Raw genomic sequence first — 27,021 nt, forward strand, 5'->3', positions numbered from 1 at the left:
ACAACAGCCACATCCAACCCGACCCTGTATAACCGCTGGGCGCCCAGAGGCGCCTACAATAGGTAGGTGGCCCGGATTGAGCCTTCGTTTGCAGACGACAGTCGCATTGAACTGGGGCAACGAGCTCCCTCTAACCAGAGGGACATGGGGTCTGGAATTTCGTTTTTCCGTTTCTTCGTCGCGTTCGTCCGCCCGGGGCGTCCTTGTATTTAGTCAGAAGCCCAAGCCCTCTCAGAGTTTACGGGGTATGTAATTCCATTCCTTTTTCCGTACTTGTTGAAGTAACTTCTTTTTACGGTAGTTGTAACCGCAGCCTTCTGACCAGAAGGCTACGCATATAGGTACATTGATTCCACGGTCGTAGGATTCGTAGTATTAAAGATTGTTCTTTAAGCCAATTCCTCCCTTATATAACATTAACATTACAATACGCGCGTAGTACGTAACCTACTATAAGTGTTTGGTAATATATATAGTTTTAAGGTATATCGCCACTTCAGCATCGCCACTTTTACCAGCCAACCAGCCAGCCAGCTTACAGTTGCGTAGTCAGAAAAAAACACGATTTAAAAGATCTGAATTTAATTGCGTTTTTAAGCGATTCAGCGGATTGCAAGATCGTTTAATTTGATTACGTTTTGATGGATTGATAGATCTGATAGCTGTAAGTCAGGAAGAGCAAGGAGAGGTGGTAGTAGGGGTTAGGGTTATATATAGGATTTGATTTGACCCAAGGCAAACAAATTCAAACAAGTCAAATTTGGCTAACTCTGGGCCAAATCAAAGCAAATGGGCCTTCATATTTGGTTTGTTTGCGTTGCGGGAGACCTTGCGCCAAGTTGGGGCATGAGCTGAAGGCTGATGACTGAGATTTGCGGTGCCTTTCTCGATGGCTCGCGGATATGCTGCGAGTGCGACTTGCAATAATCTAGTTGTTCAGGGGTTGCCCAATGGTTGCGGAACTCGGGTTGAATAGGGGTGCTCATGTATGTATATACGTGCACCGGAGATACCATACCGAGGGGGGCACCGAAGCCCGGGGGGGTTGGCGGGAGATAGCGCTAGGAACACGGAGTCGACAAACCGGGTGTTCCTCCGGCTGCTCTACGGTACGTGAGCAAAGAGACAAGCAAACGACAGCCACCGACGCGGACAAACTTTGACGCTTGGCGGCGGGGAGCAGAAAGATTTACAAGTAGTTTCGCTAGCAAGCTCTAGATCTATGGCTCCGCGCAGCCCAGCTCCTCCAGCCTGCGCACAACTAACTCTATGTCGACATCGTCATCATCTTCATCCAAGTCTTCCTTGACCCGCTGTTCCATGTATCGGTAAGCCTTACGAGGGTCGACCAACCCCAAGTCAACTAGACGGCTGTCCAATAGCAACAATACCATGGCTGGCCAATCGTAGGGTACGAAGGCAAGCTCGAGGATGGTCCTCCCTTCGCCGTCAAGGGGATCGCCAAAATTAACGAGACCTGACCCGTTGCCGGAGAGAAAATAATCCAAAAAGAGACCGACTACCCCACCATGCCCCCCCGAACAAGCCAACGCTAGCGGGGTCCGAAACCCTTTGGCCCTGGCGTTGGGGTCGACCAGCCGGTCCTTTATCAAGTCGGTGTCGAAGATGAGTTGCAAGACCTCGACGGCACCCTTGCTACAGGCGTGAGCAAGCGGCGTCATGTCGTTGTTGTCTCTTGCGTCGGGATCGATTAGCCTGCGCCTGATCAGGGCACTCTTGAGAAATAGATCGACCGTGTTAGGACTTGACGACGCGCAGGCGTTGGCAAACGGCGTGCGGCCAGCGTCATCCGGCCGATCGACACCAAGCACATCAGGGCCCGCGGTCCAGGGATGAGCCTGGAAGAGCACCTCGACGACGCGCCAGTGGCCCCTCCAGCAGGCCGCGTTTAACGGGGTCTGACCAAAGGCTTGGTCCTGAACGGTCAAGTTGGCCTGCGCCGCAAGGCCGGGCCGGACGAGCATCTCGACCATATCTTCGTAGCCGAGCTGAGAAGCCAAAAGCAATGGGTTAGAAAACCAGCGACCGGACTGCTGGCTCTTGTGGTTCCCCTTGTCGAGCAATAATCCTTTGACCCCGATGACCTCGTCGCTCAAAAGCAACGAAACAGCTGCGGCGGAGTGGCATCGTATGGCCTTCATCAGGGGGGTATCGGAGTCTGGGACACCGAGGTTCGGATCCACCCCTTCGAGACCGAGGAGGACCTCGACGACCTTGATGTGCCCGTGCTCAATGGCGAGGACAAGCGGGGTCCCATCGGATTCCGCCCAGACGTTAGGATCAACCCCTTCTTCGGCGAGATACTGAACCACGTGGGCGTGCCCACCTGCCGCGGCGAGCGAAATGGAGCGTTGAAGAGTTGAAGGGTCGGCGTGGATCCGGAGCGGCTTGATAATGTCAAGTACACCTTCCCGGGCCGCCCACCCGAATAACACAAGGATCCGCTCCTGCTGGACCACTTCCTCAGCCGAATTATCGGTGATTCGGGGTAGAATCTGCAAAACGGCCTCGCCGCGGCTGGATCTGACCTCGTCGGACTCGATATGTTCGTCTCGCAGCAAAGATATCACGATATCGACATGGCCGTGACGCGCCGCAAGCGTCACGGCCGCCTCGCCCTTGTTATTGACTAAACCAAGCTCACGCGGGGTTGGCCGGGCGGTGGGCTCATCGGTTTGTTCATCTGGGTCCTTGTACAAGTTCAGAATGGTATCCACCATCTTGGAATCGCCGCGTTCAGCCGCGAGATGTAAAGGCGTGTTGCCGTCATTATCCTTGGCAAGTATAAGGCTGCGTAGGGGCGGATCAAGTGACCGTAAGCGATCCACAAACTCGCAGGAGCTATGTTGGGCGGCAATGTGGAATGGGGTAGCGCCGTCCGAGTCTCGCCGTGCGTCAAGGTTGGCGCCGGCATGGACGAGCAATTCGAGGGAATCTGAGTTGTACCTCGCAGCGACGTGGAGGGCGGTTTCCGACCTGAGGTTCCTGACATCTAGAACCTCCTTGTCCTGGCCCTTCACCAGACGGGCCAGCGTCCTATCCCCATACTTGGCGGCTTTGTGGAGTGCCGTGTTGCCATCCACGTCTCTCACGGCAACCTCTGGCAACGGGTCGCGGTCCGAGGCGAGATGCATTACCACGAGCAGGTAACCGTAATTTAGGGCCCACGCTAGAGCGGTCCGTTGGCGTCGGTCCTGTGCTTCGTGGTTGACCCCCGGGGCGGCCACAAGGAGACTTAGAATAGGCCCGCCGTGGATTCCCCCATTGTCGACGGCGTAGTGCAACGGCGAACGGCCGTCGTGGTCTGCTAGGTTGACGTCGGTGCGGGGATCCGCGAGGATATGCCGAACCATGTCTCGTCTTCTGGAGGAGAGAGCAAGATGCAAGGGGGTCTTCCCGCTGCGTTCCTGGCAGTTGAGGTTGATGTCGGGGTGGGCCAGCAGTGCTTCCAGCGCTGTCGTAGGGCTGTCAGTGCACACGACGATGTGCAAGGCGGTTGCGCCGTCTGCGTTCTGTGCGTTGACATTAACGCGTCGGTTGGCGAGTAGCCGTTTGAGTCTGGTAATATCGCCCAGGGCTGCAGCCTCGTGGATGGCTGTTGTCTTGGTCCATGGCCAAAAACCCATTTCGGGGCGGCGGGAGGGAAGGGGGAGGGAAGGGGGAGGTATTCGTTGTTTGGAGGGTCAGCTCAGCTCAAGATGATGAGATGAAAAAGCTAGGTCTTGGTGAGTAAAGTTGGTCCATGTCGACGAAGTGTCGGGTGCAAGGCAGCCCAGCCCAGTCCAATCCGGGCAGTTCCATGTGGTGAACTGAATGCAAGTTGAAGCGCGAGCCAAGGGTGGAAGGAATTGTGCTTGGAAACATTCAAGACGGGATGGGCTAAGCCTCCATCGCCTTGGGGGCGCACAGCGGTATATTCCGGCGGGGCTCGCAGCAGGTTCCATCCACTAGCCAACTGCAGTACCTTCGCCCTCACTAAGGTTCTTTTCCTCTTTTGAAACCCCCATACGGTACATACCATGGAATGGAGAGAGGTTGAGGCAGTGCCAGTCACGGATTCAAGGCAGAACACTGTAACAACCTCGGTCGGTACCTACACACTACACTAAATCCAACCATCCGCCATTCGACATGCCTACAAATGCTGCGCCTCGGTGAGGTGGACCGCTGCAGGCCGCTGTAGGCCCCCACCAGGACGCCCGATCCTGCGCCGCCGCTGCAACTACACACCTTAGGTGGTAGGTAGGTCGGTCGCGCTGCCCAACTATTTCCATTTGAGTCGCTGAAGCCCCTTGGTCTGGGCTGGCAGGCAAACCAGCTTGGGATGTGCACTCCGCTCCTTATCTAAAGAAAAGAGATGGACGGTCCGCTTGTCGGTTGGTAAGTGACTCTCGGTACCTGGCATCACGAAACAGACAACCCAGATACCTACCTCGACAACCCAGACAGAACACGGCTGAGAACATGGCTGACATGATGCCAGGCAAAATGCCGACACCACCCGCGGGACCTTGAGCATCATCAAGACATGTTTGGTCACAATCTTCGCCTGCACATGGACCATCCAGCATCTCAACGTGCCCGCCGCCCATGATGGCGAGTGGCGCAGGTTCTTCCGCGTCTGCAAATGGATGCTTGTTACCATCCTGCTCCCCGAGTTCATCCTGGCCCACGCCATTATGGAACTGGTCCTCGCCGTCGAAGCCATGAGGCACATGAAGAGGACCTCTTTTTCCACCCCGGGTTGGGGGCAGATAGCCGTCGTGTATCCGCGCTGGCTTGCCCTGCTTGTGGACTCCCCGAACCGCTGGCCTGCCCTCCGCTCCATGTTGGGCCAGAAACCGGTTGACAGACTTGCCTACGAAGAGCAACAGCGTCGGCCAAGCACCACCTCCAGCAGCCAGCCAAGCACCACCTCCAGCAGCCAGAGCGAGGAGCACCCATCCCACATGGTCCGATGGACCCTGACGCACGCCTACTTCGCTAACATGGGCGGCTTTGTGTTTTCGCCGGGACCCATCGCAGTTCCGTTAACAGGCGAATATCTGGCTTCGTTCTACGGCCATTTTGACTTGCCCAAGATTACCGAAGACGAGATCAAAGACAGGAGCAAAACGGATGGGCTCGCCAAAGCTTTCTCTGTCTTCCAAATATCTCACCTCGTGCTTTCGCTCATCGTCCGCCGGAGCCAGGGTCTGCCGAGCTCCCAGCTCGAGATTTTGACACTCGCTTTTGCAATCTGTGGCGTCGTCACATACGCAGTTTACTGGTACAAGCCGAAGGACGTCGCTGTCCCCATTAGTGTCCGTACCAAGTATGGTGAAGACGAACCCGGCCGGGCTCTACCCCGTCTGACAACCTTCGAGAGTTTCTGGAGAGTCGTGACCAATAACAAGGACGACCGCTCCAGGCCGCTCGGCCGCGTTCCTAACGATAACATCCCCGTTAACCGGGCCGGCTTCGCGCACACCGCAACCTTTCTCCTGGCCTTCGTCTCGGCAGCGTTCGCCAGCTTGCACGCCGTTGCCTGGGACTTCGATTTTCCCACCGCGGCCGAAGCAACCATCTGGCACGTCTGCACCATCCTCACCATCACCCTACCTCCGCTAGGCTTGCTAGGGATCCCGCTTTCTCAGTCCACCTGGCGCCAGGGAAACCCACGGGACTTCCAGTATGCCACCGTCCGCGTTCTGCGCGAACTCTGTTGGCAGCTCGAAACTGCCGAAGAAAAGAAGAAGCTCAATTTCATCCGCGAGATGTTGGAGGCACAATACGACACGGGCTTCCGCCCTGCTCGGGATGGTCACTTCATCCGCGTCCCCTACGCAAACCTGCTTTGGTCGGCGGGCGAGGTTCCCCACCCCAACGACCATCTCCGGCAACAGATGCTCGACTTTGTCGACAAAAGGGGTGCATTCCAAAACCGCCCCGATCTCGACCTCCCGCCGGGATATAGCTCCAATCTCCACCGGCTGTTCCAGCTCATTGACGGCCACGGATCGAAAAAGATGGTTGAGGAGGTGGCCACCATCGGCGTTTTCCCCCGCCGCAGCCTGCTGCCCACTGCCTTCAACAAGTGGCTGGTCTACATCACCATGGGTTTGTATTGCGCCGCTCGCCTCGTTCTGGTGGCCGTAGGCCTATCGAGTATGCGTGCTATGCCTCAGGGGGTTTACCGCTCGACCTGGGCTGACTACTTCCCCGCCATTTGATCACCATCATCCAGTCAGGGAGCGATTCAAACGTGCGGTTAATGTACTTGAACTCGATATTCCTATCCATACATATAATACCCCGACTCTTAATATTACGAAGCCTTCTCTCTAGCTACGTTGCGGGCACGGGTCATTATCTTTGGGCGGTGCCGTATGGGGCTAAGACGGGGGTTTCAGAGGATTTGGCTGTTGCTGCACTGGTTCCTGGGGAATGGCGGCAGGCTAGTAGTGGTAATTCTGCCGGTAGTGTTATCCGGGCGTGTTAGAGATATGTAGTATATACTATGGAGTCTCACCGTTGTTGGTAGCTTACGGGCGCTGTCGAAAACTGTAGATATCTGGCTCACTAGCAGACCGTAGATGATGTTAACAGCTACAGTGGTAAGGGAGTAGATCGAGTGCTGTATCCCCCAATTTCTTTCTTCAAGGGGCGTTCAAAGAGCCACTTGGTATAGTCCAGAGACTGTTAGTGTTATTAAGAGGGATTACGACTAGAGGGCTCGAAAGAGTCGGTATGTGGGTGAATTATTCGAGAGAACCCTACTTGTCGCCACTGGCGCAACTTAACCAAGAAGTCTTTGCGCTGAAATCGACTTGTCCTTCACACCTGCACGTCAAAACAAACCGGTGGACAACCCGCAACTTATGCTTTCTAGCTCAAGCCCAAGGAAACACCGCTCTTATACACGACACCTCAGGCCGAAGTTCACCATACGCCGATTCACCATGTAAAGAAAGTACCGCCCGAATCACGCCTCTCCCCACCCATAGCTTGAAACAGAACAAGAAGACCGAAAGCTCCGCCCACTCCCCTTCCTTAATCTAAACCAGAGGCCGCTGAACCGACTCGTACCTGTCAGACCATCGTTGCCGCCACGCAGGGCGCAAGCAAGCAATGAGATCGAGTGGCATCCGTGTGTCGTCAGCACCATCAGAAGTAGGACTACCACCGGCACCGGCACCACTCATCTCCACATCCCCATCTCCATCCCCATCCCCTGCTGAATCTTTTCCGCCCACGCGCCGAGGTTCCAAATATGCATTCGCCATAACATGCGACCCCGAGGGCGACGACAAGCCGGCATCATTGGTCCCAGCACCGTCAAACAACGAGCTCGGCAGCGTTTCCTCGCCACCCCCCCCGCCCACAGGTCCAGAGTCGGATAGCACCGTCGATTGCGAGTCCGAGGGCGCGGCCATCTAACAGTTAGAGGGCATCTCCATCCATGATGAGCCCAAAGGCGCCACAGTTGCGGAACTAAAGAACACCGCTTCCTGACCCGCCAAACCCTCCGTCTCCAACCGCAAGCGCTTCGATCCCGCCACCCGCGTGATAGGAGTAGTAGGTAGATCCCCATCCGGATACGGATACGCCGACTGGGGACGAACACGCAGTCCAGCGTCGGCGCACTACTCCTCCAATTCCATCTCCTCGGCCGCAGCGCCATTCTCACCGCCGCCGCCGTTGTCACCGTCCTCCTCCTCCTCCTCGCCGTCGGCAGTCAGCCCCAGAATGCGGGCATACTGGACGGTCAACCGCTGGAGGTCGCGGAATTTGCCTGCATCAACAGTGTCAGTAATAACCAATCCATCAAGTGGCGAATGAGGAGTAGGGCAAGGCGATGCATCATGCACAACAAAAAGAAAAACTCACCCAAAATAAGCACAACCCCCTTCAACAACTCGCGCCTCTCCCACCCCCCCAACATCTCCCCCTTCCCAAACCACCCCTTCGCCTCCCCACCCAGACCCCCAGCACCACCACCACCACCACCCCCGTTTTTCTCCTGCAACAACCCCCCCACCAAACAATTCAACAACTCCTCGACCTTCCCCCTCAACCCCTCGGCACCGATCCGCCTAGCATACATAAACAGGTACAGCCGGAACTCCTCGCGGGCGCCGAGCCCCAGGGCGCCGGCGATGCGGTTCTCGAGGTGGGCGACGCTGACGGTGCTCTCGAAGCCTTCGAAGCCGTCCTTGGAGAGGAGGGTCTTGATGAGGCGCTGCAGGGTGAAGGCGCGGCCCTTGAGCAGGAACTCGTTGGTGGTGTGGCGCTCGAGGTGGGGGATGATGCCGGCCGAGATGCCGATCTCGGCTGTGGCGGCGTCCGGTCGGTCGGGGGTTGTTGCGGATGTGGATGATGTGGTGGTTGCGGTGGGTCCCACGGCCGTGGTCGACAGCGCGCTGACGGACGAGTCGTTGCTGTTCCAGTACTGGCTGCCCAGCGCCCACCAGGACTCGGAGAGGCGCTGCCATGCGTACATGGTGGAGGAGTAGTAGAAGCCGTCGCCGTTGCTGAGTGTGACGACGATGGCGCCGACGCTGTTGAGGTGTGCTGAGGTGACCCCCGGCGCGGGGGTCGGGCCCTCGGGGGAGAGGGAGGTGATGGCCATGTCGAGGATGGGTCCCAAGGACACGGGCGGGTGGGCGGCGGACATGGTTTTGATATTGAATACGTGACAGAGGCCGACCGAGGTGATGCAGAGGAGCCAGTGCTCACGGGATTCGAGGATGACGGGCTGGGACTCGAGGATGATGCCGTTGAGGAGGCGACGGCCGGCGGGCGTCCAGGTGTGCAAGGAGCCATCCTCGCAAGCGGCTGCCCAGAAGTGTTTGTTGCCGGTTACGAGAATGATGGCGCGCGGGAGGTAGTCTTGCCAGAGACGGGCGCCTCGTTTGGAGGCCGAGATGTGGGCGGGCTCTCGGGGTCTGATGGGGTTCTTAGCCTCGAGAACGATAATCTCGGGTACTTTGGATGCTTCGTCAAGGGTTGACTGTCCTTGAAGGACGCCTTTTTCGAGCGGTCTCACGATGTGTGACCGCACCTTGGGCACGGCCAGTCTGACCTGGGAGAAGGAAACGGCTGGGCTTATGACGGCTGGCCGGAGGTACTCTGGTGTCGGTACAACACCTTGAGCAGGGGCGGTCAAGGGAGCAGGTTCTAACCCCTCGGGGGTGTCAATCAGAATTGGAACGGGCCCAGCCGAAGGCCGCCTGCCCGCGAGCTCGTCCTCCTCCTCTCCCTCCATTGCAGCAGCTTTCCGCTTGTTGCCCAGGAGCATGGCGGCTATGCCTCCTCTCGGCAAGCCGTGGGATGGCTTGGAAAGGTCCAAGATGGTTTGCGGTGTATCGTTTTGGGTTGTTTTGGTCGATTTCGAACCGACCAGCTGTGACTGAGGTAATGACAAGAGACCTGTGGCGGACGACGAGACCAGTAATGGCGCTACCCTCTTCTTTCCGTCCTTGGTAACCTGCACTCGCGACTTCAGTTCAGCTATCCTTTCAGCCGTCTTCTCTACACTTTCCTCGGCCGGCGCTGCCTTGGTTGCCTCCTTCTCCTTTGGCTCTGCCGTGCCATTAGTCTCGCCGTTCTTGGCCGTCGGCTTTGAGCCATTAGTTGCGGCCGGTTGGCCCTTGTCCTCGGGTTGGAAATCCCCCATCAGCGCACCCATCCTTGACTCGGCTCCCCGCAGCTCGCCCTCTTTGCTGTGGTTCTCGAGGTGTAAACCGTCGACATCTTCAGCGGTCCCCATCCCCTTCCTCGACCCGCCATATTTTTGCAACGCCTTGTCGTTCTCCTCGGCAGTTGCCACCCAACCCAACTCACCCGTCTCAAACTTGACAGCGAGAATTGTGCCGTCCAAACTCGAGGCGAACAGTGTCTGGCCGTCGGGGGTCCAGGCGAGGTCGGACATGGACTTGGACGCCACATCCTGCAAAATAACAACGGGTCTCGAGGTGTTTGTGTTCCATATGCTCAGCGTCTTATCCTGTCCCGCGGATGCGATGACTGTCACCAGGCCGGGCGAGCCCTTATCGGACGCGTTGTCGCTGGGCTTTTGCGTATGGAACAAACGGGGGGAGAACATGCAGACTTCGGTGGGCCCCTCGTGACCGATTAGGTTGATCTCACTGTCCCACCTCGAGCGCTCAATGATTGCAACGCTGCTCACGGGTCCGTTGACCGCATTGGCTGCCGCTATGTGATTACCGTCTGGAGACCAACTACATCTCCGAAAGTAGGTTGTAAGCGGCGAGCTCTTGAACGGCGCGCTGATGGTTGTCTCGAGGACAAAGTTGTTAACCATGTCATGTTGGGTCGCATTCGGCGGGGGCGGGGTGAAACGGAAGATCTTGATGTGTCGGTCATCGCCCGCGGTCGCGAAGAACTTGTTGGCGGGATCGAATGTGATACCCTTAACGTGGCTCTGATGTACGGCGATGGTTTTCAGCTTCTCGAAAGTGTGTCCCGACCATACCACCACCTTGGAATCTAAGCCGACGGAGACGAGGATCGAGTTGTCGTATGACCAGGCGAGGTCCTGGACATCGCTATCGTGACCGACGAGACGTTTGTGTGTTTTCCAGTTCTCAACAGGCGGGGGTTCGTTCGTGCCTGCAATCTCCAGTCAGCCTCCAGACCCAACTCAACCCCCCTTACTCCTTGCTGTGAGCCATACCAAATGTTGCCGCATGCGAAGGTGGGTTGCTATCGAGCTGGTATATGCAGATGACCCTATCGTCGGCGCCAGAAGCGAGATAGCGGCCGTTCGGGGAGAATCGGACGGAGTGGATGGTGCCTAGGTGGTGGCTCATGTGGCAAAGCTGTCGTGGTTTGCCGTGTTCTGGGTGATCGGCGTTGAGGATGGCTTTGGTCGACCAGACGCGGACATGGCCGTCTATTCCAAGTCAGCATAAATGGCCAAAGGAGGATGGTGTGAAGTAATATAAACGTACCTCCGCCGGCGGTGGCGAGCCTCGAACCATCGGGGGAAATGTGGCAGCTGTAAACCTCGAAATCCTTTTGCTCCCCTGTGTGCGCGAGCTCGGAATCAGCAAAAGCTTCCCAGGGCAGGAATAATGACGTATTCTGGAAGTTGCATCTTTTGGGTGCTCACCACTATGTCGCAACCATGAAGGTTTGATAATATGCATGCTGTGTGGGGGGCGTCAATGGACGCGATATGTTCATGTCGATGCTGTTTGTTGGAGTTTTGGGAAGGAGCTTGGAGCTCTTCAAACAATTGAGATTCGCGACCATTCACGTCCGTTGCGCGCCGCCGACAGACAAGGGAGTTGCATCCATGCGCGACGCTCAAGGCTTGGCTTTCGCTCATTAAGCGGACCCTGATTGGCATGTACGGGCCAGGATGACTTTGACTTGGCTTGCCTGCCGGAGAGCCAACCTGGGCTGCGGGGCGAATATTTCTTGGCTCTTCAGGAGACTCGGAGTATTCCGTATCAAGTCAAGTTACAAGGAGTTACAGGCTGTGGAATGTTTGCAAGTTGTTTCTGATATACTATCTAGAGTCGATACTTTACGCTGCCTAGCTTCCTTTACCAGCTCGTACGCTATCTACTACGCCCCAATGAAGAATGGGCGCAACGAACTGAGTGTTAGTTCCATCCGATCCTAGATGATACCGCCCAATACGTTCATCAAATGTGAATGAGCGTCGAGATGGATGACCCAAAAGTATTCCTCTACGACTGGAATGGACCAATAGATACAGACAACACCTTGTTACTTCATACACCTCTTCCCTCTACCACGCTAAGAGAACCGAACCCCGACAAAACGCTCTGCCGACTGAATGAAGCAAGACCCAAACCAGAGAAACGCGACGTGATTAACCAAAAAAAGCGAGCAAGGTAGGATAAAAAAATACTGTAGCTTGCCCGATAGAGGCAGTTCAAAACACGAGAAGACAGAACCCAGCGGTATGCTATAACTTGGCGACAGAATCTCCCTATTTCTTCGCTGTTGTCTTGGGCTTGACCTCCTATATCAACAATCGGTCAGCAACAGGGCCTCATGATGGAGGAGAGTTGGGGGCAAGTATGAATGCTCGAGGATATCAATACCCTAGACGTCGAATAGAGGGGGTTTACCTTCTCGGCTTTTTCGGCCTTCTCCTCCGTCTTCTTCTCGGTCGCGGTCGCTTTCTTCGCCGTCTTCTTCACAGCAGCCTTGACCTGTCGGAGTGACTGTCAGTACCCAAATTGCATGTTTGCGCTCAAGACCGTAGGCCAGGGCAGTCAGGAGCGAAAAGGGGATGTGTACCTTCGCGACAGCACCGTCCTTCTTGGGGGCCTTCTTCTTGGTCACACCGGTGGGTTTGGCACCCTTGGCCTCTGTCTTGGGGGCAGCCTTCTTCTTAGGTGCCGACTTGCGCGTGATGGTGGGCGCGGTGTCGATGACCGGGATGACGCGCGGCTTGGAGTTGCCCGTCTTCGACCGCGTTTCGCGACCGGGAGCCATAACTGCGTCTTTACTTGAAACTAGTAATCTGCCCAAGCGGATAAGTATACATTCAACCCAACAAAAAAAAAATACAAGCAGAGCACGAGCGGGTTGGTGGATATGGAACGCGACAGGTGGAGGACCAGCGCGTGCAGTGTGTCGCTTCTGTCGCGCGCTGTCGCACGGCGCGAGAAAAGCCAAGCTCCGTCGCAAGATGGAAGATTCGACTCACAGTGGAAAAGAAGGTTCGGGTAACAAAAAGTCGCAAAACTAGGTCGGAGAAGAAGGTAATTTCGTACTCAAGAATATCCTTTTGAACGGAAGGAGGCAGAGAATGGGATAAAAAGGGTGTTGTTGCAGAGCCGAAATGTCAAATGTCGGGAGGAAAACAAAAGGTGGGCGGCACAAAAACACGGGGTTGGTGCAAGCAGCAACACCCGCACCACCCACCATCAGCCGCCGCGACTGCCTTTCCCCAAAACCCCAGTCAAAAGCCTTCCGGATTCCAGCGTTTGGCCGCTGAATTTATGTTTGCTTCAAGGGGCTGCGTTACCTCCATGTTTTGCTGTTGATTTGAGGCATTCCCGTCGTTTCCTTCCACCATCCATCCACCGGCCCGCTCTGCCAAAAAGCTCAAGCTTCAGGCCGAGAGCTTGAGCTTTGGAATGACCTCTTGCCGCGCGCCTCCCTGCAGCCTCTTGATAGATCATCGCCGTGACACGTGGCTGAGGTTACCACTCATTGGAGCCCAGCTCCTCATAGTCGAGGCCTTCTTGATGCCATCATGTGTTTCATGATCTGGGGCTTAGCGCGGTCCGTCCAGCCCGGTGCCAAGGTGTCAAAGAGCGACCCATCTCGTCCGCACGTAAGAAGAGTTTTGCTCCCAAGAACTGCCAAAATATGGCGGAGAAGAGGGTCGCAACAAACGTGGGTGAGATGGTGGGCAAATAATGAAGTCCAAACCGCTCCACCCGCTGACTGTCGAGTTGAAGTTGAGAAGAGGTTCAAGCGCGGGTCCAAATAGGAGAAATGTGTGGGACGGGACCCACCCGGGAGCACAAAAGCCACACGGCACGCTGAAGAAGGGGTACCCCGCATTCGTGGGGTCAGCCCGTTGAAGCTATTCGGAAACCGAATGCAGCAAGAGTTGGCCATCTAGGATCGATTATGTGCACTCGTAGAGAGATATCGCTTTCTATCTTCCCGTATACGTGTTTCCAGGACCCTAGTAGCAGGATCAAACCCCAACTCTCGTTTTATCTTCCGAATTACCCAAACAACGGCCTTCCGCTTAGACGACCGCGCCTTGGTGATGTCTTCTGCGCTAGACCGCCTACGCATGAGCAAGGCGGGCCTCACTACGATCACAACCGACTTCCCTTGGTAGACACGGCCGTGCGTAACCTCAACTCAGCCTGCAGCAGCTGTACTTCCATTGTGCATGTAACACGACCTGACGGCGTAACATGGATACAATCTTGCGGAAGCTTGGCAGTTTCTTGAGAAAGGGAAGGTGGGGGCGTGCCCTGTTTGTCTGCCAAGACAACCGAGACCAGCCGAAGAACACTGCCCGGAAGCGGACACCTCTTCAGCTGCCTAACCTCATGGGGGTTGTCTAGCGGGGTGCGTCTCGGATTTAAAAGACCACGGGCTTCTCCTTCCGAAAGCTTACTCTGGACATCGTCAATTCCTCTTTTTGTCTCATCTTTCAGCACCGAATCAGTCGCCGGCTCCTCTCAAAAAAACAGCCTGTCAATGTCGGAATGGGCGCTAAATCTCCAGAGAACGATGAGCGTAGGCAGCATGGGCATGGTACGTGATCGCTCGAGAAATTATATTACAAAAAGAAAATGAAAATATTTTGAATGCATGTGCTCATTTCTACCAGGTGACCCGCCCAGTCTGGATGACTCGAACCCTATGGGTGGAGGAGAACTGCACTGCCCAGACTTGTCGAGAGCCGGAGATGGCTGCCTCGGAGATGGTGGTGACGATGAAGAGAGCGACGGTGACGGCGGTGAAGTAGACCCAGCATCGGCCGATGCTGAGACTACACAAAAGAAGCGCAAGAAGCGCAACAAGAAGAAGTCCAAGAAGAAGAGCAAGGCCAACTCCCCCGGCGAGCAATCCTCACCCCCAAGGATTCCGTTGGACCAGCTTTTCCCCGACGGCAATTTCCCCGAGGGCCAAGTGCTAGAATACCAGGCTACGGCACGGACGACGGCCGCCGAGCGTCGCTCCAACGACCGGCAGTACTGGGAAGACGAAACCTTTCTCAGGAACTACCGCAAGGCCGCCGAGATCCACCGCCAGACCAGGCGATGGGCGCAGGAGGCCGCCAAGCCCGGCGTCGCCCTTCACGACATTGCCGTGGGTATCGAGGACAGCGTCAGGGCGCTGCTGGACAATGCCGGCTTGGGAGCCGGAGACTGCCTCAAATCCGGCATGGGCTTCCCCACCGGTCTCTGCTTGAACAACCAGGTCGCGCATTACACGCCCAACCCTGGTCAGAAGCTAGTCCTGCTGCAAGAACAGGATGTCCTGACCGTCGACTTCGGCGTTCACATCAACGGCTGGATCGTCGACAGCGCTTTCACCATGGCCTTCGACCCGACCTACGACAACCTCTTGGCCGCGGTCAAGGATGCGACCAATACGGGTGTCAAGGTAACAGAATTCCCCTCGATGGTAACAAGGGGGATTGGCAACTAACCATGTTACAGACAGCCGGTATCGATGTGCGCATCAGCGATGTCAGCGCTGCCATCCAGGAAGTCATGGAGAGTTACGAGGTCGAAATCCGCGGTAAGACGTACCGTGTCAAGCCCATCAGAAACCTGACCGGCCACAACATCAAGCAGTATCACATCCACGGCGGCAAGTCCATCCCGTTTGTGAAGAACCGCGACCAGACCAAGATGGAAGAGGGCGAGGTGTTCGCCATCGAAACCTTCGGGTCTACCGGACGCGGTTACATTGTCGATGACGTGAGCTGCTTTACCTAAACAGTTGGACGAAGCCAAAAGGAAATGGTGCTGACGCCCGAACAGGTCGGCGTCTACGGTTACGGGCTCAACCACGATGCCCCGCTGCGCGTGCCCGTGCCTATGTCTTCTGCCAAGCGTCTACATAAGACCATCAGGGAGAACTTTGGCACGATTGTCTTCTGCCGTCGCTACCTAGAGCGGCTCAATGTCGAGAAGTACCTCGCTGGCGTGAGTCTGACCTATCCCTAGTTGATGATGAGTGTGTATCCGTGCTAATAAACCGCGCAGATGAACTGCTTGGTCCAACAGGGCGTCGTGGAAGAGTATGGGCCGCTGATGGACATCAAGGGGTCGTACTCGGCCCAGTTTGAGCACGTACGTTGTCTGAGGGTTCTGTTCTCAACAGTCAGTGGAAGCTAACATTCTCTCAGACCTTCCTCCTCCGCGAAACGCACAAGGAGGTCCTCAGTCGTGGAGACGACTACTAGAGAGATGGGATGTGTTAACGGGTTGGGGGCGCTTTGGTATTAGTTTTTTTCCCGCCCCTTGGTGCTGGTTTTTTTCCCAAGTCAGAGTTGTTTTCCCAGCACTGTCACGCAAATGCGAAGGGACCTTGCGCAGCACATTAAATTTTATCATCCGTTCCTCTCCATCAGTTAGTTCTGTGCATTTTCAGGTGGACACCCGCTCCAACCCTGAGATAGGCAGACGAGTCAGCGGCGGCGGAAAGTGATTGGGCCGAGACCGCCGTCGTTCTTGGTTTATTTCGAGCAGCATGCTGCTTATGCCTGATGGGCCGTGGGGTAAGACTAGGTGGGTACACCAAGCTGATGATATCAAGGCAGGAGGCGTGGGGTAAGTGGTGCAAGCACCCACGCGCAGTGGCGAGAGTTGGAGTTCATGGGAAGAAGTGCTCCGGGCATGAAGGGCGGTGTTGGTGATGAGTATTGAAAAGGAGAAGGGCGAGACCGATGGGCCGACGTGGGGGCTCGCACGAGTCCCTCCTCTGAAATTTGGTCATGGACTCATGATCGACGTCGAAATTCTCGTTCCTGACAATGGGAGTCACGGCAGGTGATGACCCGCGGCGCACAACGGATGCCACCTTCCCGAGACAGACAAGGCACAACATGCCAACGCTCCCATTCAAGACATGGGGAGAAGCCTAGAAGGCCATTGCCCCCCCCCGAGCTAGGTGCTCAGGTCGCCGACTTACTCTTTAGGCATGTAACCTGGGAGACAACCAACGAACCAGTATTCCCGATCTACGCCTACTCATCACTACAGCTCGGCGATCTCACAATGGCAACATCTCTACCCCCACTGACGATACATCCCCGCTTGCAGATGTCAAATTCCGATCAGCATCTCCAGATCTCGCCCCCCCAGGTCGGATGGCTGCCGAACTGCCCCCAGCCAGGGGGTTCGTCGGCTCCCACGAGGCTGTAAGACAGAAAAGAAACGGAAAAAGCCGATCGTATGTTGAAACGGGTTAGACATCGAAGTTGATGCTGCACGTGTTGACTTACCGACAGGGCTACGATGTCACCACCATGCCAAGCATGTCGTGATATCAAGCTTCGCGCCCGCAATTCTTCAGCTTCAACCCTGCTAACGTTATTTGACGTAGCCCTATTGGATGATGGAGAATCCAGGTACGGTACCAATGCAACATTATACCATTGGGTTATTGAATCTTTTTTCAGCTGACATGCAGTGTACATACACCATGTCATGTTCACTGCATCTCTCATCTCGGCGCTTCATCTCCCTTGGCGTTCCGGCAACCAGGTTGCCAAGGTCACATATCGCGGGGTGACATGATCGATGGAGATTTGCCGGAACCAGGGGCAATATTGTGCATGTCAGTAAGTCCGTCAACATTCGGTATTCCGTCCGACGCCCAACCCCGAGGGTGGGTAGTCGGACGCGTTGAGGCCATGAGTTGGGGATTGTAGGACCTCTGCTCTGACCAGTCGGTAATGCTCTAAAGTTAGCACCATAAATTCCCCTCTCGTCCTCTCGGGTCAGGCACCGAACCCCATGCGATCTCCATGATGTTTCCCCTATCCGACATTTAGCGTCGCCCACGCCACCGACCACTAGGCCTCTCTTCGGCCCACAACACCTCACCCGCGCCCATCACGCCGCCGCTGTAGGAAGAAGATGGGGGCACATCTTCCTAACTCGGAAGATGTTAGCCTCGGTCGATCTCTACTTTTTTTGACACACCCAACTTCCATCGCGATGAAGTCGGCGAGAAACCATCAAGTTGCGTGCTCTGTAATGGAAGTCGCATCAGATCGAGCTGAGGAAAAGGAGATGACTGATGATACTGCTGGAGGAGGGGTGAGGACTTGAACATGTATAAGAGAGGGCTCTTGGATGCCCCTTCAGCCCAAATGTTTCTTCATTATCCTCGGATTCGGCAGCATCTTCGTCCACTCCTTTACTGACAACCGGTTAACTGCCCAACACCTTCACGATGAAGACTGCTACGCTCATTCAGCTCATACCCTTTGCCTCCCTTGCGGAGTGCCTGTCACTCCCTCCACTCCCTCCCGTCTCCCTTCCTCCGGTTCCGAGCATCCCCGGAGTCACGGTGCCCCTGAACGACCTCGCTCCTCCGCTGCCCATCCTGCAGGTTCCCACGCCTGCCTTAGACAGCCCCCCTTTTACGGCTAGCGATATCAAGCCCAAGAAGATTGGGTATTTCTGGACCGGCGCTGGTGATAGGCAGCACAAGGGTACGTGTTTTGTCTTGAGCCGTCTACTATTCGACATGCTGACTTGGCCTACAGACTTTCTCGCCACCTACAGTCTGGATGATGTGAGCACTGCTACCCTTACCCGTTCGCAAAATCTAACTAGTTTAGGATACTTTCGGCACTCTTTTGTGGATCACGGATGTGCCCAGCAGCGGCAACGACCCTCACCATCTTGGTCCCTCGCTTGATGGCAAGACCTTGATTGGAGGCGGTCTCCTATCTCTGCTCAAGACCCAGGTATGTTCCAACCAAGATGATCTCGATCGATCCCCTGCTGACAAGAGCAGGACACGGCCTTCTACTTTGATACGACCAATCCCTACCGCCCGACGTTCAAGAAGAGCAACCGGGCTATCCTCTCGTCGATCGCCGATGAGATCCGCGCAAAGCCCGATGGCGGCTTCTACATCACCTACATGGGTTCCGCCGTCGGGACCTCGCCCGGTCGCCTGGTTGAGACCGATGCCGACTTCAACATCATCCACGAATGGCCCGAGGATGTGCCCAGTGTGCTGAACATTCTCAAGGAGCAGTTCAACCCCCACGGCTTGAGCATCGACTGGGAGAGGAAGAACATCCTCACCTCCGACTTTGTCGAGCCGGTGACCATCCTCCACCCGAGTCTCGGCATCAACAAGGCCGACACTCTGCGTCTGTGGGACCTGGACACGAAGGAGATTATCAACACCATCACCATCCCGAACGTAAGTGTTCCCTGGAGCCATGGCGTCTGTCGATTGGCGTTAATGAACGTGTAGGGTGGCGGTATCCAAGACGTCAAGCACATCCCTGGCAACCCCGAGGGCGCCGCTCTCGCCACGGCAGTCCACCTCGGCCAGGTCTGGATCATCTACCCCCTTCGCAAGGATGCTAATGGCAAGCCTGGCGTTACCGAGCTGCTGTTTGACCTGGGCCCCAAGGCCCGTGACACCGTCGCCATCTAGTGAGAACCTCCCCTTCATATCCGTCTCAAAACATGTCTGTGGCCCAAAGTCAACTGACCCCCTTCCGCAGCACCGACATCACCCAGGATGGCCGTTTCTTCTACCTCTCCCTGACGACGGCCAACCACATCGCGGCGCTCGACATCAGCGACCTGAACAACGTGAAGCGCCTCGACAACCCCGACGAGGAGCAGCCGACCATCGGTCCCCACTACGTCAAGGTGACGCCCGACCAGAAGCACCTTGTCGTGACCGACTACTTTGTGCAGACGGGCGCGCTCGGCCTGATCAACACGCCGGCCGACTTCAAGGCGCTGTACGTCGACATCCTCGACGACGGCAGCCTGAGCTTCAACCGCTCTATCGACTTCCAGAGGGAGTTCGCCGACCGCGGCGGTGCCAAGCCGCACTCGAGCGTCATCTTCGATCTGACGGACCCTGAGAAGCCGCTCTACTACTAGACGGGGTTGGTGTTTGGTTGTTGGCGGGTTGGAGGTTAATCTGCTGTTGTGTTTTCAGGGGGTCGACGAGAGGGGTGGCCTTCTACCTTATCACCACTCCTTAATGTGTTGTCTTGCTTTGCCTTTTCACTTCTACAATCCCTAGGCAGTAATAACGTAATGTCTTGTACATCGACTTTGGTTTCACGAGTGATGTGACAGGGAGTTCATTCTTCAACGGACGGCAGGAAGCAAGGAGCAGTAGCCGCTGCCGAACAAGAGATGACTCATATCCTCGGCCCGGTCGCGCGTTTCCCTCCGCTTACTGTGACTCTTGTTGGAGTTGCGTTTCACAGGACGTGGTTTCTCTATAAAAGCCGATCTCGCTCCCCTCTATCCGAATTCTAGCTAGAATCCCAATTCCACCACCAAACCAGCCCTCACCGCGGCCCATACAACAAACAGCCCCAGCACCAGCACCAGTCCCAGCCCTAACAATAACAAGATGTCATCTCCATTCCCACCGCGCACCTGGACGCGGGAGGCGTCCGGAATAACATACACCATCTCGACCGACCCCTCCCTCATCCAGCTAGACGCCGTCAACGCAGCCTTCGCCACCGACATGATCTACTGGGCTAAACCGCTCCCGCCAGACGCCCTGCAGCGCTGTGTCGAGCAGTCTCTCTGTTTCGGGCTCTACACCCCGCGAGACGACAACCACCCAGGTGAATCCATCCCCTTTGTCCCCCTTTATCCCCCTTCCCCACCCTCAACCCTCCCACTCGGCTCCCCTTCAACCCCTCCCCTCCTCCCCTCCCAACCCACACCCCTCCCCCACCCCCAACTAACCCCCCCCCTCAAAAAAACAGAAATGGTCGGCTTCGCCCGCCTGATAACCGACCACACCACCTTCGGCTACCTGACCGACGTGTACATCCTCCCGCCCCACCAGGGCCGCGGGCTGGGCAAGTGGCTGCTGCGGTGCCTGGACGAGGTGGTGCGGGCGTGGCCCGACCTGCGGCGGTGCCTGCTGCTGACGCGCGACGCGGCGGCCGTGCGCATGTACCGCGAGGCGTTTGGGGCGAGGGAGCTGCGGTCGCGTGGGGAGGGGGTGGAAGGAGAAGGGGGAGGTGGTGGGGGTGGTGCTTTGTTTATTTTGGAGAGGGTGGGAGGTGGAGGGGTTTTTACGGGGGAGGAGGGTCTGGTTGGGAAGGATGGGGGTGCGGTGGTGGGGAGCGAGGAGTAGTAAGCAGTAAGTAGTGAGGAGCAAGGGGGGAGGACAGAAAGGGTGAGGGAACGTGTGATGGCTTTTTTTATTTTGAGATCATTTGCTTGGTGGTTTCCCGTATGCCCCGCCGTTGGCTCTCCTGAGTTCGATGGCGCGTTTGTAAGGCGGCGCGGTGGGTGGTTGGACGGGATCCAAGGAGACGTGGTCGTCCGGGAGTTTGTACGAGGCATCCGAGTCGAACGCAGAGAGGTCGCCGCATGCTACGAAGGGGGCAATCCAGCGGATGTCCTTATCGTGCGGTTCCGTGGAGAGATCGTCGACCTCGACTTCCTCAATGCCGTGCTCGTCTACCATCTGTGTCCGCTCTGGGGTCACGTTCCAAGCTCCGGTTTCGTGACTCTGCATTAAAACCGGCGCCGTAATTGGTGCCACTGCGTTCTGGTCTGCCAGCATCTTGGGCAGTCGGCTGCCGACACCGAGAGGCTCCTCTAGACTAGCCTTGAAGCCCTCGGGAGGCTGGAAGTTGATGCACACGATGAAGGCCTCGACACTGCTCGCCCGTGATGAACGGGGCTTGGCCACGTAGACCTTCTCAAAGAATATCTTGAGCTGTGCGTAGAGCAAATCCACGTTCCGGCCCCTGAAGATCTTGGCGACGAACTTGCCGCCGGGCTTCAGCACACACAGGGCGAGGTTGAGGGCGGCAAACAGCAGCTGTGACTGGACGTAGATATCGAGATCGTGCAAGCCCGTGACGTCGGGGGCACCGTCGCTAATGACAAGATCCACGGGTTGTGAAGCCTGTTGGTTCATCGTGTCAGGGTCGTAGTCGGGGTCCAGGGCCTTCAGTAGCAAGGGGACAGTCGCCGGGTGGGTGATGTCGGCGCGGAGGGTGATAATGCCGGGGAGCGGGCTGATAGGTTGGAGATCGATGGACACAATTTTGACGTCTTTCCGGGGCTTCAGCTGCGCCTCGGGGACTTCATCCTTCTCGATCGACTTTTCCTGCTCAGGGGCTGCATCCGAGGGAACAACATTGAGCATGTGTTGGCGGAACTTGGCTTCCCTGTCTTGCCAGGCACAGCGACCAAACTTCTCGCCCTTAATAAGCACCCTAGAGAGTACTTGGGACCAGCTACCGGGAGCAGCGCAGAGGTCAACAACCCGGGTGACATCCTCAAACAGGTTGAACTCTGCTGGTGTCAGTCCCGTGGGTGTAAAATAAATTGGGTCCGGTTGACTCACCCTCGTCAAGCTGGAGCAGTTTGAAGGCACTCCTTGCACGCCAACCTTGCTCTTTTGCTAGACGATAGTAGGCATCGCGCTTGTCTTTGGAGGACTTTCCCATGTTGACTTTAACGGGAATGTGAAACCTCGAAAGTCAAACGAAAAGGAGAAAACAAAAGAAAACGACCCCGCGATCCCTCGAGCACGGGTACGAAGTCACAGTTTGAAGTGTTGTCTTGCCCGATCAAGGGAAAATAAAGTAACTTTGACAATCCTAATTTGCCCAAATTCGTGTGAGAAGAAGGTATTTGGAGCAGATCGTAGGTGTTGCGGGAGATGTTCGATGTGGATTCGGGAACGTCAGGCAAGACTCATTTCGAGAAATTGAGAAACATGAAATTGAAGCTGATGGCGGGGCATCCGGCGTAAAATACGGTAACGATGCGTGCCGTATCAGGAAGGCGGTCAAGATTTGGCCGGGCGCTGGGCTGCAGCGCGGGTTTTTAAAGTGGGACCACGCTCTCATGAGTTTGGTACGAACCGTTTTCTGCGATTTTTCATTCTCGATTTCAACATCCACCCTCACTCACTCACAATTCCGCCCGGATATCTCACAACATGGCCATCGACAAAAAGAGGAAACGTTCAGAAGGACAAGGCAAGCGCCCTAAAGCGCCAGGTGCCAGCTCCAAGCGTCAAAAGTCAAATGCCGGAAAGCGCGTGACAAGCGTTGATTCGCTGGCGTGGAAGACAGTCGATGTGCCGGAAATGTTTGATGATGCCGAGGGTTTCTACGGCTTGGAGGAGGTGGAAGGGGTTGAAATTGTGCGGGACGGCGACACTGTGAAATTTGTAAGTGATCTGCGTCCTGCTTTCCCCTAATGTACCTAATCTGCTCTCACATACTCACCCTCACTCACTCTAGATGGCTGCTGCTGCTGCCGAGTCCGATGCCAGTGAGGAGTTTGGGGGGTTTGATGATGAGCCAGACGAAGAAGCCGGCGAAGCTCAGGGGGATGACGTTGTAGCATCTGCGGAACAGGTGGCACCCGTGACTTCGAAGAAAGAGTCGAAGGATAGGAAAGGGGCTTCCAAGGGCGAGACTGAGGAGAAGGCTGCTCAAAAAGTCGATGCCAAGACCCAGAAGGAGAAGAAGGAGAAGAAGGAAAAGAAGGGCGCCAAGGTTGAACAGGCCAAGGGCGACACCGAACTCCAAGCCAATGTCTTTGCCCAAGCCGCCGACCTCGCCGACGCCGACGCTGAGGACAACGATATCGACATGTCCGAGTGGGTCCCGCTTGATCTCTCCCCCCAGATTATGTCGTCTATTGCCCGCCTCAAGTTCGCCAAACCTACCGCGATTCAAGCTAGAGCTATTCCCCAAGTCATGAACGGTCACGATGTGGTTGGGAAAGCAGCAACCGGTTCGGGAAAAACGCTAGCTTTTGGGATCCCTATCGTAGAGAGCTGGTTGACCAAGCAGGCCGAGAAACAAGTTGCCAAGAAGGAGCCCATCGCCATGATCCTTTCGCCGACTCGAGAACTCGCTCACCAAATTTGCGACCACCTCAAGCTACTCTGTGCCGGACTCACCACCGCCCCCTACATTTGCTCGGTGACAGGTGGCCTATCGGTGCAGAAGCAGCAGCGTCAGTTGGAGAGAGCCGACATCGTGGTTGGGACGCCGGGCAGAATGTGGGAGTTGATGAGTTCGAGCAACGCGGTGCTGGGGGCACTCAGGGGTATCGACTTTTTGGTTGTTGATGAGGCGGACCGGCTTCTTAAAGACGGCCACTTCAAGGACGCCGAAGAAATTCTGAAGGCGATAGATCGGACGGCGCCAGGGGAGGAAAACGATGAGGATTCTGACGACGAGGCGCCCCGGCACCAGCGCCAGACACTCGTTTTCTCGGCCACTTTCAACAAGAACTTACAGCAAAAGCTCGCCGGAAAAGCCCGCTTCAACCTTACGAGCGACACCGAATCTCTCGAGTACCTCCTCAAAAAGCTCAACTTCCGCGAAGAGCGCCCCAAGTTTGTCGACACAAATCCAATCTCCCAGATGGCCGAGAATCTCAAAGAAGGCCTGATCCAATGTGGTGATCTCGAAAAGGATTTATATCTCTACTCGGTCCTCCTCCTACAGCCCACCCGCCGCGCACTAGTCTTTACCAACTCAATCAACACCGTCCGTCGCCTAGCCCCTTTCCTCCAAGCCCTCAACCTACCCGCATTCGCACTGCACTCGGACATGGAACAAAAAGCCCGCCTCCGTTCCATCGAGCGCTTCAAAGCAGCCAACAACACCGAAACCCCATCGGTGTCCTCTTCCATCTCCGCCTCCACCACTTCCTCCTCCATTCTCATCGCAACCGACGTCGCGGCCCGCGGGCTCGACATCCCCAACATCGACCTCGTCATCCACTACCACGTCCCACGCTCAGCCGACGACTACGTGCACCGGTCGGGCCGCACGGCGCGCGCCAACACGTCGGGCATCTCCATCCTGCTGTGCGGGCCCAAGGAGGCCGTCCCCACGCAGCGGCTGATCGCCAAGGTGCACGCCGCCGCCGCCGTCAACACGTCGCGCTCGCAGCTCGCCAGCGCCGGCGTCGGCGTCCACACGATCGATATCGACCGCCGCCTGGTCTCGCATCTCCGCCCGCGCGTGTCGCTGGCCAAAAAGATCACCGATACGGGGATTGCGAAGGAGAAGGGGGCCAAGGAGGACGATTGGATGAAGAACGCGGCGGAGGAGCTCGGGGTCGAGTTTGATGCCGACGAGCTGGAGGCGGCTGGGCTGTGGAAGGGCAAGGGGAGCGGGAAGAAGCTGCGGGAGAAGGAGGCGCGTGCGGTTACTAAGGCGGAGGTGAAGCAGTGGCGCTGGGAACTGAAGGAGCTGCTCGCGAAGAGGGTCAATACGGGTGTGAGTGAGAAGTATCTTGGGGGGGTGGATGTGGATGGGCTGTTGCGCGGGGCAAGGGGGGAGTTTCTGGGGCAGGTGGAGGGGTTGGGGCTGTAAACTTGTGGTCTCGAAGCGGCAGCAGATATGGGAGGCGGTAGGCCGGTCGGTCAGTGGCAGAATATCATCAGCATGCATTCATTTTGGTTATTTATCTCCATCCCTTCCTATGGAATCCCCTCCAACCGCCGGAGCGCCAACCCCTAGCGAACCTAGAATCTCGGGACCCCTAACTAGGTAGGATACCACCACCCCGTCAACCCACCCCAAACCACCCCCCACACCCTCACCACCCCTCCAACACAATCACTCCCCACAGCCTCCAACGCCCCGACACAACCCCGCGCTAAGGCCAGCCAGCCGTAGCCGCTGTATTCTTGACGCGAACTCGGTTCTTCATCTTCTGTGCTGTCCTCTTCTGTGCCCCCCCACGAGCGTGTGGACTGCAACTCGATGAGGGTGTCGCCGGAGAGGTTGCGCGCGAGGTTGGGTGAGCGTGGGGTGGAGGCCGCGTTTGGGAGTTGCCAGAAGGCGGTTTCCGGGTGGTCTTGGTTTTGTGGGGAGTGGTGGTGGTGGTGGTGTTGGTGTTGCTGGGCGGGTGCGGCGGGGGGTGGGATGCAGTGGTTGGAACAGAAGGGGCAGGATGGCCGGGGCGGGTTCGTGGCGATGTTGGGGATGGTGAGGGTGAGGGTGGGTTGGTGTTGGTGTCTTTGGGAGCGGAGCCTATTGATGGCGGTTGTGAGGGTTCGTCGCCCTGGTTTCTGCTGGTCGGGGGTGAGGGTGGCGTCCGTGGTGATGGTATCGTCGCCGATTGATGGGTATTGTGGCGGTGCCGCCTCCGTGGTGTCGTCCCGCTGCGCTTCCTTGACGAGGTATTCCCACAGCGAGAGAGCTACTTGCTCGTGGATGGCCGGAACTCGGATCAAGCGGCGGCAGGCGCGTGAGCCCTCACCACAGGGCAGCCGGCCGATGGCGAGCAGGGATGGAAGCGTCAGCTGGCAGTCGACTTTAATGTACTCGGCATGGTCGGACCAGTGGTTATCGACGAACGCCCGGATGACCTCGTCGGCTTCCCAGATGGACGCCCTGGTGGCCTCGTTGGCGTCCCAAATAGAGGCAAGCTCCAAAGGCGTGGTGGGTGGCTTCTTTTTGGCGGAAGATGGCGTGGAGACTGTGCTAGTAGTGAAGGAGCCGTGTGGACTTTGAGACCCGGCGCTAGAAGACGGGGAAGGCCGCTCCAGACTGTGAGTGGACTCTGGCACCGACTCTGGAAGGTACTTTTGACGTAGATGGGTGAGGGAACTCCCACTCTTGTTGTTTTCCGCATTGCTGCCTACCGTGTTGGCAGACACGTCCTGTTGGGGATCAACCATCGTAATAAAGCAAGCTAGGTCGTCCAAGTGTTTTTGATGTCATTTGGGAAAGCTAGTGTATTAAGTTTGACAAACCTTTGGCAACTAAAGACAGCTAAGTATATGTAGATAGCGTATCTGCTGCTTTCCCTTGGTATACAAAGAACACCACGCGTGTTACTGCTGCGTTTTCCAATAACGAGGTACCTAACCGCTCAACCGCCACGGGACGGGCTTCCGGAAGAAAGAAGTTTCTCCACACAATTAAATACCATGTGAAAAAATACCAGGGTAAAATACTATGTGAAAAACTACTAGGGTAACCATGCCGGCAGATAGATTTGAGTGGGAGGTCCGGGGGACAACCCATTGTCCACGACAAAGAAAACGGCAATAGGGAGAAGATAGTGGTGATTGGCTGCTAACGAAGTAACAAAGGGGAACAGAGTCAATAATATAAGCAGCGCCATCAATGGGGGCTTCATAATGTGCTTGTCTCAAAGCTAACAAAGAGCTAGCGTCCTTTCCAGGTCATATCAAAAGGGCATCATGACCCCAGCGCGCGACTGTGGTTTCTGTCTGTTTCTTAGCAACCATGATATACTCAAGACTCAAAGATCTACCCTG

At 56.3% G+C, this 27,021-nt stretch overlaps 9 protein-coding genes across 9 annotated transcripts; 6 read left to right on the forward strand and 3 right to left on the reverse strand.

Moving 5' to 3' along the window:
* The first annotated feature begins 3,996 nt into the window (after positions 1-3,996).
* Positions 3,997-6,689, forward strand: B0H64DRAFT_477768 (uncharacterized protein). Its single transcript, XM_062808216.1, has 2 exons — positions 3,997-4,401; positions 4,505-6,689. The coding sequence occupies exons 1-2, from the start codon at positions 4,379-4,381 to the stop codon at positions 6,231-6,233; spliced, it is 1,752 nt and encodes a 583-aa protein (XP_062656167.1). The 5' UTR covers positions 3,997-4,378; the 3' UTR covers positions 6,234-6,689.
* An 852-nt stretch (positions 6,690-7,541) lies between these two features.
* Positions 7,542-11,255, reverse strand: B0H64DRAFT_233675 (TUP1-like enhancer of split-domain-containing protein). Its single transcript, XM_062799762.1, has 5 exons — positions 11,138-11,255; positions 10,977-11,051; positions 10,700-10,918; positions 7,891-10,635; positions 7,542-7,795 (listed from the first exon to the last, which is right to left on the reverse strand). Exons 1-5 carry the CDS (start codon positions 11,172-11,174, stop codon positions 7,647-7,649), a joined length of 3,225 nt encoding a protein of 1,074 aa, XP_062656168.1. The 5' UTR covers positions 11,175-11,255; the 3' UTR covers positions 7,542-7,646.
* A 687-nt stretch (positions 11,256-11,942) lies between these two features.
* On the reverse strand, positions 11,943-12,967 carry B0H64DRAFT_233703 (uncharacterized protein). The gene is made up of 4 exons (XM_062799763.1): positions 12,716-12,967; positions 12,304-12,521; positions 12,105-12,215; positions 11,943-12,022 (listed from the first exon to the last, which is right to left on the reverse strand). The coding sequence occupies exons 2-4, from the start codon at positions 12,499-12,501 to the stop codon at positions 11,990-11,992; spliced, it is 342 nt and encodes a 113-aa protein (XP_062656169.1). The 5' UTR covers positions 12,502-12,521; positions 12,716-12,967; the 3' UTR covers positions 11,943-11,989.
* Positions 12,968-14,246: 1,279 nt separating this feature from the next.
* Positions 14,247-16,328, forward strand: B0H64DRAFT_467967 (methionine aminopeptidase 2-like protein; the record flags this gene model as incomplete). Its single annotated transcript, XM_062807732.1, has 6 exons — positions 14,247-14,295; positions 14,372-15,150; positions 15,207-15,470; positions 15,534-15,698; positions 15,759-15,845; positions 15,902-16,328. 6 exons carry the CDS (start codon positions 14,247-14,249, stop codon positions 15,956-15,958), a joined length of 1,401 nt encoding a protein of 466 aa, XP_062656170.1. The 3' UTR covers positions 15,959-16,328.
* A 1,218-nt stretch (positions 16,329-17,546) lies between these two features.
* Positions 17,547-19,926, forward strand: B0H64DRAFT_233786 (uncharacterized protein). The gene is made up of 6 exons (XM_062799764.1): positions 17,547-18,217; positions 18,272-18,300; positions 18,347-18,475; positions 18,526-18,942; positions 18,997-19,181; positions 19,253-19,926. The coding sequence occupies exons 1-6, from the start codon at positions 17,956-17,958 to the stop codon at positions 19,641-19,643; spliced, it is 1,413 nt and encodes a 470-aa protein (XP_062656171.1). The 5' UTR covers positions 17,547-17,955; the 3' UTR covers positions 19,644-19,926.
* Position 19,927: 1 nt separating this feature from the next.
* On the forward strand, positions 19,928-20,910 carry B0H64DRAFT_233849 (uncharacterized protein). The gene is made up of 2 exons (XM_062799765.1): positions 19,928-20,350; positions 20,495-20,910. The coding sequence occupies exons 1-2, from the start codon at positions 20,128-20,130 to the stop codon at positions 20,869-20,871; spliced, it is 600 nt and encodes a 199-aa protein (XP_062656172.1). The 5' UTR covers positions 19,928-20,127; the 3' UTR covers positions 20,872-20,910.
* A 39-nt stretch (positions 20,911-20,949) lies between these two features.
* B0H64DRAFT_426686 (FtsJ-like methyltransferase-domain-containing protein) lies at positions 20,950-22,450 on the reverse strand (the record flags this gene model as incomplete). Its single annotated transcript, XM_062805747.1, has 2 exons — positions 22,099-22,450; positions 20,950-22,046 (listed from the first exon to the last, which is right to left on the reverse strand). Exons 1-2 carry the CDS (start codon positions 22,199-22,201, stop codon positions 20,950-20,952), a joined length of 1,200 nt encoding a protein of 399 aa, XP_062656173.1. The 5' UTR covers positions 22,202-22,450.
* Positions 22,451-22,631: 181 nt separating this feature from the next.
* B0H64DRAFT_365752 (P-loop containing nucleoside triphosphate hydrolase protein) lies at positions 22,632-25,102 on the forward strand (the record flags this gene model as incomplete). Its single annotated transcript, XM_062801884.1, has 2 exons — positions 22,632-22,932; positions 23,006-25,102. Exons 1-2 carry the CDS (start codon positions 22,699-22,701, stop codon positions 25,100-25,102), a joined length of 2,331 nt encoding a protein of 776 aa, XP_062656174.1. The 5' UTR covers positions 22,632-22,698.
* A 668-nt stretch (positions 25,103-25,770) lies between these two features.
* Positions 25,771-26,534, forward strand: B0H64DRAFT_407314 (uncharacterized protein; the record flags this gene model as incomplete). Its single annotated transcript, XM_062804563.1, has 1 exon — positions 25,771-26,534. A coding segment is annotated over one exon (478 nt), but the record flags the coding sequence as incomplete, so codon positions are not given.
* Positions 26,535-27,021: the final 487 nt, after the last annotated feature.

The sequence above is a fragment of the Chaetomium fimeti genome (genome assembly GCF_033439085.1).
Source record: "Chaetomium fimeti strain CBS 168.71 chromosome Unknown B0H64scaffold_7, whole genome shotgun sequence".
In the NCBI taxonomy this organism is placed as follows: domain Eukaryota; kingdom Fungi; phylum Ascomycota; class Sordariomycetes; order Sordariales; family Chaetomiaceae; genus Chaetomium; species Chaetomium fimeti.